This window comes from Triticum dicoccoides, chromosome 5B (genome assembly GCF_002162155.2).
Source record: "Triticum dicoccoides isolate Atlit2015 ecotype Zavitan chromosome 5B, WEW_v2.0, whole genome shotgun sequence".
NCBI lineage: Eukaryota > Viridiplantae > Streptophyta > Magnoliopsida > Poales > Poaceae > Triticum > Triticum dicoccoides.
Genome location: NC_041389.1, coordinates 461550749 through 461563699, shown reverse-complemented (window position 1 = coordinate 461563699; position 12951 = coordinate 461550749). Strand labels below are relative to the sequence as shown.

At 46.0% G+C, this 12951-nt stretch overlaps 1 protein-coding gene across 1 annotated transcript; it reads right to left on the bottom strand.

The window, feature by feature from the left end:
* Nucleotides 1-5345: 5345 nt before the first annotated feature.
* On the bottom strand, nucleotides 5346-6730 carry LOC119305760 (serine/threonine-protein kinase UCN-like). Its single transcript, XM_037582195.1, has one exon. The coding sequence runs from the start codon at nucleotides 6679-6681 to the stop codon at nucleotides 5359-5361; it is 1323 nt and encodes a 440-aa protein (XP_037438092.1). The 5' UTR covers nucleotides 6682-6730; the 3' UTR covers nucleotides 5346-5358.
* Between the last annotated feature and the right edge of the window lie 6221 nt (nucleotides 6731-12951).

Below are 12951 nucleotides of genomic sequence, written 5' to 3'. Positions count from 1 at the left end.
AATATCTCTTCTCATCGGCAATGTTGTCGTCCCTCCCCTCACCTGCTCACCATCCTTCTCCTTTCCATTGTCCCTTTCCTCTAATCCTGCTCTTGATCCGTCCTCCACAGTCGACGAAGACAACAAAGTCAAATCAAGGTGCCACCATGGTCTGATCATGTTGTTTGGAAAGATATATTGGTCAGCCTTATGTCGATCCATGAGGCTATAGGTGTCAAAATCGTGAATTGTGGCTCCCACATCCTTGCTTAGACCTTTGGCATGGATCAGTTACCCCGGCTTCTAGGATTCCAGCCATTTTTCTCATTCCACTACCCTAGTGTATGCATGGTTGTCGCCTTTGAAAGTCGTACTCTGAATCTGACCTTCAACCAAGGCTCTTTCAGTCTGCTTCCCTTAAAGCTAGTCTGGAAGTTTTTTCCATGTTCTAGTTCTAATGTTTTGTTGATTTGCAAAGGTTGAAGTCCATATGTTGTTTCATTTGAGAGAAACATAAAAGAGAAACTTCTATATAGTAAATTTAGTTGGCTAGCGTGGATCTTAATGGAGTGATGGATATAAGGATAGGGGTATGGTGCACCCAAGTCTAGAAAAAACAGTCTCATTTTCATATACCTTTTGTTATATCCGGCACTGTTTTATTCCCGTTTCTTTTCGTGTGAAATCTCCTTCGCCACCTATATGGCGGTCCTTTGCCTTTTGAAATAAATTGGGGTCGTGCCCTAGAATTTGTGTGCCATACCATAAAAAAGACCTTCCACCAACCCGACTCTCATTATCCATACCAAAACGGTGCTTAGAGGATGGTCATCATTTTCGTCAACGTCGCCAAGACCCCTTCACCATCGTCTTAGGTGGTTGGGGTCGGCATTGTCATTGCCTTGCCGGAGAAGTCATCAAATCAACCCTCCTGGGCATACATCGTTCCCCGCTCCATTTTGACCCCCCCCCCCTTCTTCCTCCCCTCTTCGTCCTCCTCAGCACACTCATCTTCCCCCCATCAAATTGGATGCATGAAGAGGGATCTCGCCCTAAAACCATATACTTAGCGAAAGATTTATCCATGCGAAATTAGGTCAGATAAAACTTAAGGCTCATTTGGTGTAGATGATTTTTGAAGGGTTACTATGGGATTTTAACCATGTTTTTTTTCTATGTATGGTATTCGTTTCGTGAGAATGGAAGTATTATATTCCTTAGGATTGTGTCCATACCGGTCTAATTTCCAATGATTCATATCATTAGGTGGCACCTCATAAAAAATCCTAAGATTTGAATGGATAAGGCATCTCAAACCTTGATCTTTTTCATTGCTTTGATTTGAAAAACATGTAAACCGAATGAGCCCTTCACGGGGAAAAGTCGTGCTTTCTTAATCTTCCCTGCAATGAGCAAAGCCACGTTGAAAATGTTGTGTAAGTTGTATAAGCGTGACAACATAAATTAGGCTCTGGGCAATAATCAACCAGAAGCACATACAATAGCAAACATGCACATTGATAATGAAAAAATACCGTTACTTTTGCTTCTTGGATCAGTTGCTTAGCCCAAAGAAAAGGTTGCAGAAGCCAACTCCTGCACGGTGGCCCGTGGATATATCTACTCCCAAAATGTGTGCTCACAAAAGTAGTAAAGCTCCAGTAGTGTCCCCTAACGCTCGAACATTCCCCATCAAAACCTCCCGATCGCACTTGTAAATTACGCGGCTAAAAGTGACCGGCGCTGTTTAATTAGTTTATTTCCCACCCAGTGTCTCCGATTAGATCGCCCATAACTAGTTAACTGCGTGGCTAATGCCGCTGGCGAGGTAGCCGGCTGCCACTGTCGAGTGCGCTCACATTGTTCTGAACTTCTTTGTTTAATTACCAGTCACCCGTCAGCCGCTAAGCGCCAATTTTAAGGAATTAGTTAACAGTACCCTTGTTATTAGTGACCTGCCTGCAAGCGCAAGAGGAAGAGATCAACTGGAAACAGTAGCGCCAAGTGCCTCCAACAAGCATTCCAAATGTATCGGACGGGCACACTTGTCAGCCTTTGGAACTGTTGAAGAATAAATAAACTCTCCCAAATAATAGGGGGCCATGCCAGATTGCCAGTCGTCCTGATTCCAATTAATGCAAATGAGTGAAGATCTAACGAATGGACTGCAGTCTGCGGATGTGAAACAGGAAGACTCGAAGCTATAGACCGTAGAACGTGTAACTGGATTGAAGTAATTGGAAGCGAAGTTATGGACAAGTGTGACATGTGGAGTTCTACAACCGGCCGCAAGCAGGCTTTTAACCCCAAATGTGCAGGTCAGGTCAGCGATATGAATTGCCGTACGTACATTGGTACGGGACTCGATTAATTCTTGATCCAGCGATATGGAATACTAGGGACGTAGTAGTGGTAAAATTGATAAATTTGACCTATGGACGAAATCAAATCACAGAATGAATTGTCCGTGAAATTATTTAACGTGGCTGACCTTTTGTGTGACGCCCGATACAAAGGCGCCACACTACACTGTGCAACGCCTCACAGATAGGCGTTACACACCTGACCAGCGTCGCACCCGTGTGATTCAAAAATTACTAAGTCAGTGTGCAGCGCCTGAGAGATAGGCGCCACACTATACAGTGTAGCGCCTAGCTTCTAGGCGTTGCACTAGTGGTTGCTTCATTTTGTAGTGCAACCACTAGTGCAGCGCCTGAGAGCTAGGCGCCACAGTATACAGTGCAGCGCCTAGCTCTTAGGATCTGCACATTGACTTAGCAATTTTTAGGCAGTCTGGGGTGCAATGCTGGCCAGGCGTGTAGCGCCTATCTGTGAGACGTTGCACAGTGTAGTGTGACGCCTTCGTGTTGGGCGTCACACAAAAAGGTCAGCCGCGTGAAATAGTTTTACGGGCAGTTCATTTTGTGATTTGATTTCGTCCACAGATCAAATTTGTCAAATTTGCCCGTAGTAGTACTTCTTGAAGAGTTGGCTGTACTGGTCAATACTGGTAATTTAATATTTTTTATTACTCGAATTACCCCATTAAATGGAGTTTCAACTGAATTACGTACCCCATTTAGCGAAAGTTTTGACAGTTTTTACCCTTCAAAAGTATTTTTGGTTTCATGTAACTCCTCTAATGGTTTTTTTTTTCAGATAAAACGTTGACAGAGTTATGGCCATTATGATGCAACGCCCGCGACCAAATGCGGTGAAGAAGAATGAGGTGGAAGCAATAAACAAGGGAGTTGTGTGATGCGGCGGAGAAACTCATCAAGGCTAGCTAATTGCTGTGTAAGTACACATGACGACCGTGACAAAAAATCATGTCTGCCTAAGCCATTGACTGGTTTAGGCGCGGGAAAAATGACCGGACGGAATTTGTGACGTAGCATGCCACATATACCTGGCTAACAGAACCGTGATATATCGCTAAATGGTGTAAAAGCGAACAAAACTAGTGTTAGAGGGAGTAGAAACGGGTAGAACAGTTGCCAAATGGGTTAATCTAAATGAAAATATGTTAAATGAGTTATTTTATTAAAAAAAATCAAAGTGCAAACTAATCTATGGCCGGATGGTCAGGAGGACATATCCCCAGCCTACGAGGGTTTACGTTCTAGACTTAATATTGATGCTCATATTTTTCTAAATTCATATGGGTGTGTATATGCGTACATATGAGCGTCTGCGCCTGTACCGTGTTCAAAAAAAGAAAGAAAGAAAATGTCAAAGTAGGCGATAAAAACTGAAATCACATTAAAATGATTGCATAGAAAGTTAGAATCGTGACACTGATTTGGGTTGCATGTCTGAAGCTTGATAGACACCTATATTTCGCTAAATCAATTTCGACATACGAGTCTTAGGATTTGATCAAACGATAACCACATACTTGTCTGATAAAGCTCAGATAGATAAGGTTCCGTCGAAGAACTTGAGAGGTTTTCTGGCTCTCCTCGGTCTCAACTTCTCCAGGATGATGATATGTCTATCTAGATCGTGAAGGACGTCTTCTGGTGTGTGCATCCACCACTTCACTTACGTTGTTGCTTCAAGCTTCTGGGTTTCATCGAGATTGCTCCACTTAAATGGAGGCCCAGAGGCGACAACTATTTTGCTCACAGTATGTCGTCAATGGATGCAGAAGGGAGACATGCGGTGCAAAACAACAACAACAACAACTTGCGTGTAAGAAAAATCTTGTAAGGGCTGGTTTTAATCTACATTTGGCTTTTGACCTTTTCGCCAAAACGAAAAAAACTATTAGAAAAGAAGAAAGAACTTTTGCGCTCTAAAATGTTATCGATATTTTCTGAAACAAGAGAGTTTGTCTTCTTTTTTGGCGAAGCAAAACTTACTCTAGCATAATCCTCGTGTCGTATTTACACATACGACAAGAACAATACAAGTAAACCCTTGTCACAAGATATAGTGATTCTCTAAGGTGCAAAACGGTAAAACCCAACGGCGACTCTTTGGTTTTCCTCTCGTACCTGGCGGCTGCAACCCTAGCCGCCGCCAGGGGCCGATCTTCCAACGCCGTTCTCCGGCGGCTCCCCTCCGCCGGCGACTTCGGTCATTGGTGGTGAGGGGGGTCGCCGGATCCACGCGTGTGGATCGTTTTTACTCATCCGTAGTCTAGGTTTTTAGGTTGTTCATCGTCTTTGCTTCGGCGGCGACGATGACGATGCTGAATAAATATTCTTCGGATCCTTTCCTGACAAGGTCATCGGTCCTATGGTTGGGAATGGATCTGGAAATCAGTCTGTTCAAGCAAGGATGGCGTGGCGGCGGCGGCATCCTCGTGGTGGACCTGTGTCCTCGGGCTCCGTCGTTGCGACGACGTTTGCTCCAGCGTCGCCGTGGAGCTTGGGAGGTAGTCCAGAAGCGGATGCAGATTGTGGTCTGCATCGACGACATCTAGAATACGGAACGTGTGTTGGGTTCGTGGTTCGTGGATGGCAGGTATGGTTTCCTTCTTCGACGTCTTATCGTGGTGGGGTGCCAGATCTGGAGTTCGATGGCGTGTCCGGGGTGTTGCCCCGGTCTGATTCGTTCAACGTCAATGGCTTCATTTTTGGTGAGCCACCTTGGAGGTCCGCAAAGCTGGATATCAGCGATGGAGCCGCGTCGAGCTCGGGCGAGGAGGTGATCCGTCATTCTTTTTTTCGGTGGCTGCTGTGGTGGTGCCGGAGGCAGGTGACGGGCGTTAGTGTCAAGCTCAGAAATGTTCTGTTATCTTTTCAGTTTTGTCATGTCGGTTCTTACGTGACTTGTATTTTGTTCTTTATGATATGAATGAGACACGTATTACCATGAAAAAAAAATGCAAAACGGTAAAACTGACATAGCCGGTGAAATAACGATCGAACGTCAGAACTCTGGCAAGGACTCTGGCGAGCCATCCGGCTGTGGTGGAGGCTGGTGAAGCTTCTGGAAGTAATCTACCACGCCGAACCCCTCGCACGCCACAATGTCATCAGCCGGCGGAGGGATGTACGGCGGCCGGGACACCTCCCCGAGCAAGTCCCACGCCACCCCGGCGAAGAACGGGTGCGCCCTGACCTCGTCGGCGCCGCCGGAAAAGCCCAGCCTTCTCGCGGGATCCTTGTCCAGCAGGCGCGAGATGAGGTCGGTGAGGTCCGGCCACCGCCGCCCGACGTCGGCCGAGAACTCGGGCTCCCGGAGCAGCACGTTCCGGAACGTCTCCTTCCGGTTCCGGCCGCGGAACGGCGTCCTCCCGAACGCCATCTCGTACACGAGCACCCCGAGCGCCCACCAGTCGACGGAGAACTCGTGGCCGTCGCCCCTCACCACCTCCGGCGCCACGTACTCCTCCGTGCCAACGAACGAGAAGGACCTCTCGCACGCGACGCCGCCGCTCGCGGCCGACCGGAAGCTCGCGTGGTTCTTGCCGCGGCCCAACGACGTCGACGCCCTGGCTGACTTGGCCTTCTTGAGCTTGTCGACGCCGCCGTCGCTTCTGTTAAGGTACCATGCCAGGTTGTGGGGCTCCTGTCCGGACGACGCGGCCACCGAGGACTCGCTTCTCGCGAAGATTCGGCGCAGGTGGCGGTACTGTCGGCCGTGGCGCTTCGGCGCCGTGGGCGACGGCGTAGCCGACGAGCACGGCGACGAGGCGGAGGTGCACGTGGAGGCGGAAGGGGACTTGGGCGGGAGCAGCCGGGAGAGGTCAAAGTCGGTGAGGGTGACGTGGCCGTCGGCGCGTAGGAGCACGTTCTCAGGCTTGAGGTCGCGGTAGGCGATCCCGGCGGCGTGGAGGTCGGCGAGCGCGGAGACGAGCTCGGCGGCGTAGAACCTGACGGCGGCGGGGGAGAAGACGCGGTCGGGCTGCGCGCGGCGGAGCTCGTTGAGGTCGCCCCCGGCGCAGTAGGGCATGGCCCACGCGAGCAGGTCGGGCGTCTCGGCGCGGCCCAGCAGCGACGGCAGGTGCGGGTGCGCGAGCCGGGACAGCACGGACACCTCCCACCGCGCGCGGCGCGCCGCGTCCTCCGCGCGCCCGGGCGGCGCCGCCGCGTGGGAGCGTTTGTCGAAGACCTTGAGCACGTACTCGGCCTCGGCCTCGTCGGCGGCGACCAGGAACACCGTGCCCATGGCGCCGCGGCCCAGCACCCGCGCCGCCCGCGCCGCGCCGAGGTCTATGTCCATCAGGCCCGTGCCGGCCACGGGCTGCATGATCGCGTGACTGGGCACGCACGTCGTGTCGATGCGTGCGGCCTGCTGCGCGCCGTGGCTCGTGAGTGTCGGGCTGCGAAGGGGCTTGCGAGGACGTGTTCATATAAAGGTCGGGAGGGGCCGGCACGGTCTGATCGGCCATGCCATTTCATATTGAAACAGAGCGGCCATGCCATTTCGACAGAGCTTTGTTGGTGTCTCCGGCGTGGCTCTGGCGTTTTTCCTCGTCAGTCAGTCAGTCAGTCAGTTTTATCCCCGAGAAAGTTATTTTTTCCCAACAAATACATTTTGTAATAGTCGGTGCCATGCCAAGCTAGAGTCATCTAATTGGGTCTAATTTGAGAATTTCTTGTGGCATTGAGCACCGTGGATAACAAAACTTATCAACATAATCGAGAGAAGTTTGAATTGTTTATAGGTGGCAAAGTTGCATGGCCAGTCTTCACTTGGATTGCAGCAACAGTCCGGATGCAACGAGGCAGGGTTTTGGCGCCGTTTGTCCACTCACTTCTACTCCCTCCGTTTCCAAATATTTTTCTTTCTATACATTTTAAATGGACTACAACATATAGATGTATGTAGATATATTATAAAATGTAGATTCACTCATTTTGCTTTGTATGTAGTTACTTGTTGAAATCTCTAGAAAGACAAATATTTAAAGACGGAGCCAGTAATACGTGCGCAAGAATATTTAGACAATTGATGCAGATGAATTGTTGGAACAAGGGCGTGGAGCCCAAGAGCATTCAAATGATTTTGACTGCAAGAATCAGAGGATATTGTTTCAGAGACTTGACAAGCATTCAAATGGATAGAAAATAATTACTACCACCACAAGGCATCAATCATGTGACCGTGATGCAACGGAACATCCACATGTAGATTCGGATGCCGCACGGGCTAACCCTAATCGATGGCCGCGATTGGCATGTGACAAAAGATGATGGCCTCGATAGGACGTGTCGTACGCGTCGCGTCTCCGTGAAATTTTGCTTGGGATGCGGCTCGCCATGTCTTTGAGTTATCGTACACGTCCGTGCAACGTAGTACACTATAGTACTCCTACTGGATGAACTCTAACTGCTGTCGACGTACCTGCCAAAGCTGCGTAAATGCATGATGATGAAGTAGTCCTCGATCGGAATTACGTTTTTGCCAAGACCATTGACCGGGCGCCAACATTTGCACGATCCTCGAATTAACTGACGGTGGTTTAATCACAGCCAAAAAAAAACTTGTGGATCTAGCCATTGTTTCCTCGCAAGAAAGAGAAAAAGGAAGATCCGTTCATTGTTCACTCCGGCTCGATCGCCTTGACATGACATGGGGGCCCAGGCTCTCACTTTTTTTATAAAAAATGCTAACAAGACGTGTACATTTATGGCAGATAACACGTGTGGATCAATCTGGATTTACAGTTTACTGAACCGCGTGTGAATTTACAGTTACCAGGATGATACGTACATCTGCTGCCAAGTGCCAGTAGAGCAATTCAGGTACTGTGCGCGTGTGCCTCATGCCGCCCCCTGCTACTGCATAAGCGGAATTGCCACTTGTGGCAGCCAGCCATGCCACAATTCGCCGGTAAGATCTCTGGCAGAGCAGAAACGGGCCCTAGATCATTGAACCACACCAAGATTGCATCTCATCTAGCAGGCTGCCTGCCCACCGGCCACAGCGATCGGGTTCAGTACGTTACGTACAGTAACAGACTAACAGTGTCCGTTCGTTCGTCAGTGCTGTGAATCTGTCTGAGAAGCAAGGCGCGACCACGCCACTGCTCCTCTTATCAGCGGGGAACAGGAGGCTTCCAAACACAGCCCCTGAAGCCCAGAGCCGAGCCAGAGCAAAACAACGAGCTCTTCTGATCGTCGATCGGCTCTCCGACAGAGACAACGGAGTCGTCAGGGATTGCCAGCGTGCCTGTACGTACGTGTTACAACGCAGCTGGTGCTACAGAGAATTACAGCACGTACGTACATTTCTTCCCGTTTTGAAAAATTTATTTATGCAGCCTTCGTTTGCTTTTGGCCCGATCCGATCGTTACGTGTCTCTCAATTCTGTCTTGCCTTCAGGTTGTAGTATAATTCCTCGTGGAGCCCCTGCTGCCTGAATTCCAGGGCACGTAACCTGACCTGTAGCAGTACAAGGGTTGCAGGTTGCGCCGTGACGCCTCAACCAACAACCAAAAAGCTCCAACCCACCGAGACGAGAGCCAAGCAGTTCGCCGTTGGGCTCAACGATTGCAGGACACATGTATGTATGAGATTGCCCGGCGCAGTCAAGGCTTAGACCCTGGTTGGTGGCTGTCATTACTCGATGGAAACCTGCTTAGTATGTTCCTATATGAACCAATGATTACCCAATCACAGACATGATTAGAGAACGTGGGTAAGCGTGGCGTGTCCGTGCGTGTCACGCATCAGGCTGCAGGAGCAGGACGCAGGATCACGTCGCTTCGTGCACGCTAATTTAGTAGTCATGGGAGCCATGCATATCCCTCTCACAACACTAATTCGCCGCCTCGCCATTATTATCATCTACTACTTTAGTGTCAAAAACGCTCTTATATTATGGGACAGAGATAGTAGCTCGATCCATTGCAATCATCTTGTTAATTCATGCTCGATCACAACAGATGATCCGCGGGCATATATAGTCTTTAACAAATCGCGAGTGGAATGCTCAAGTCGCAAAGCTGAGGAGAGTTGCAGACATGTTAGCCCACACTACGCAAAGGGCTTGGTTAGATAGAGTAATAAAACTGCAAAGATTTCTCGTTGTTTTTCTATGTAGGTGCGGTACCTGGCCATGTAATGGGCGACAGAGACAGGACAAGAAGGCTTTTTCGTCTACTTTGTGTGTGATGAGCTAATGATTAGAGAAGTCCAAATCAGTACTAGTAGTAGGTTCTTGACCTTTGGCGCCATGAGAAAATAGGAGAGATCAGAAGCACTAATTAATCGTGTCATGTTTGGTCATATGCTTTCTGCAGTCACGCCATTTCTCATTTATGGATTGTTTTTGGTGAAGCGGCACCGTAACCACCCCATTTCCACAAGGCGCAACACGTTTACACGTGATTAATTTCAGTACTCCTGCGTGATGAATGTGCAGGGCTAAACAAGAAAACAATCATCAGCGGAGAATCTTACGAGTAGTTTAGAGCTCAATGGAAAGCCGGACTCAAGTCCATCCCCAAAAGCACATAAGTTATGTTGGGAAAGAAAAGAAAAAGCTTAACTAGCATTCTGAATTTGCTGCAACGTTTTTTTAATATTTTTTATTTAACTGAGGAATTGCTGCGGCGTCTTTTACTCGGGCGCGCCTATACCGCGCCTAAAGCGAGTTCCAGCGACCGCTCCTGTCAGGGTTTCATGAATGCGCCGGCCCATGTAGGTTCCAGGTAAGTTCTTCTTTTCTTCTGCTTTTCCTTTTTCGCTTTTCATTTTTCATTTTATTCTTATTTTCAGTCATAAAAACAAATATTAAAATTTAAAATCTTAATTTTTAAAAAGAATGCTAACTCGATGTAGCGCAATTGTTTGCTTAAATAAAAAATGTTGATAACATACAAAAAAATGTTTCTACATTTTAAAAATGTAACATGTTTCAAAAAAGTGTATGTGACATTGTTAAAAAAGTGCTAATCTTGCATATGGAAAATGTTTAACGTATATCTATAAATGTTTAACATGTCTATGTAAAAAGTACAATGTTTATAAAAAAGTAGACATCAAACATATATATGAAAGAAATGTTAATTATTCTATAAAACTGCTAAATATGAATTAAAAAATGTTAAATGTGTATAAAAATGTTCTTGGTGTATGCAAAAAAGTAGACATCAAAAACATTTGTTTCAAAACGTGTTGATTGTTCATTGAAAAAAAATGAACTTGTACAAAAACTAATGTGCCGCATGTATATAAAAAACCGAGGAGAAATGATACTAAATACCCCTTTTCAGGAATTCGTGTCATTAGCCAGTTAACTTGTCGATTAATGCCTACTCGTAGGGTCATCGAGTAATCGATAAACTCATAAATTGTCTGATTGATGGATTAACTTGCAGATTAATTTGCCAATTAGCCTATTAATCCCTACTCGCTAGCCAACCAAGCAACTACTAGTTAACGGTTCTCAACAATGCTAATAACAACAAAGAAAATAAAAAAAAGTCAATCAGAAAAGGTTCTAAACCTAAGAAAAACCAATGAAAACCATAAAAAAAGAAAATATGGGTGAAGGAAAAACACACAAAAAACTGAAGAAAATACATGAAAAGAAAGAGAACAAAGAAAACCGAAGAAAGAAACAAATAAAGCCAAAGAAGAAAACAAACAAAAACAGTGAACACCGAGAGAAAACAAAGATAAATGAAGAAAACAAATAAACCAGTCAATCCAAGGAAAAAGTAAAACTAGTGAAAAACAAAGAAAACAAAACTTATAACAAAGAAAAAAGGAAAACTGAATAAAAACAGTGAAAAAACTTAAAGAACCAAAGAATAAAAAAAACAAAAGAAAAGAGAGGGAACCTACATCGAGCGAATCCTACACTAATGGGCTGGCCCGCTCCAGCTACGCCTGACGGTGGAGCTGCTTCCATATCACCGTGAGCGAGATATAGCTCTTACACTTTTGTTCACACAAAAACAGTTACCCATGAGCGCATGTGTGGAGGTCTGAGGGGCCAATTGCTGGCTTATAGCACAACCTGACGGAGCGTGATTTTGGACTATAAGCGGATGTGACTCGTTCCTGGACCATCGTGTATAGAGGCAAAGGCGTTGGCCGCGCATCGTCTCAGGGTTGTGGGGGTGATGAAGGCAAGTCTATAAGTCGCCTGCAGTGAGCGCCATTATCGCCTACATGATTGTCACTTGCCTTGTCGATTGAGTCGGTTCGCGAACCACACGAACCTACGAACGCGCTTGTTGCTTGCGTGTTGATTCGCTTTGTTGAATGTTGTTTTTTCATTGTAAATTTGTGTCCCCTTTGTTACGTTTTTCACATAGCAGCTTCTGTGTAAGTCAGAACTTTTTGTGAATATATTTTTACTAAATAATCAAATAAATGTTTATTGTTTGTAAATTGTTCATTGCATTTGAAGAAAACATTTTAAAAACTTTAATTATTTCTAAAAAATGTTCACGCATTTATAAAATAGTTTATAAAAATATTTAAATTTGTTATGAAATGTAACATTGGTTCGAGCAAGCATTTGGAAATGACATATAAAAATGTTCACATGTATAATTACTTTTTCATAGTGTATTTATAAATTGTTTGCCGTGCATTTAAAAATGTTCAACGTGCATTCTGACATATTCAATGTGCATCTAGAAAATGTTTAACGTGTATCTAAGATATCTTAAAAACTATTAAATGCTAGCGATTTATAGCGTTTGCAGGGTGGTGAGAGAGCAAGCTTGTAATAGATACCTCCTCCCCGGCGCCTTAGGTGTCAAGGAGGGAAATCACAAAATCACTAATTGAGGAGTACTATTGCAAAGATCTCTTCCACCTTTTCAGGTTGCGACAAGTGACGCGTTGTATGTGCGCTATTTGTCGCAATCTGGAAGTTTTCTCTTTTTTCGTACATCCATTTATTTAAAATATTCTATCTCTTAAATCATGGGTCCAAATCTCGAACCGTTTTCACCGCTGGATTCGTCGTGCCGAGATATTCAAAACTAGAACCAATGTTGATTGATTTTGACGAACTTTTTTTCACAAAAAAAACGTACTAAAAAAACTGAACCGGGAGCACGTGTTTTTTCCCTTTTCGAAAGAGGCACGTCCGTGCCTTTTGCAAAATCACAACCATGCCTCTGGCGGAAGCAAAACCGTGCCTCTCGTGGAAAAAAGGAATAATTGCATTTGAGCCCTTAGTTGTGTCACCCTCGATAGGAATACCCCTAGTTTCCGAAAACCCTCGGTTTTGCCCAAGCCCGTTTTCTCCTCTTATGGTTTTGCTCTTCCGTCACGTTTCCATCCATTTAGTGCCGTTTTGACCGTCTATTGACCGTCTATGGACTTTTAGTTGGACTTATTTGCCCCTGCTTCCTCACTCTCTCCCTAGACACTTCCAAGTGGGACCCATCACTCAGAAAACATCCCTCACTCTTCTCATTAACATGTGGGACCCACAATGGACCAAATATCTCTTAACGGACACTGCCATCTTGTAAACATAATATCAATTTTGCATTACTTTTTTATGCAAAAATTAACACCGCATAAACTAATTAAAACACCCGT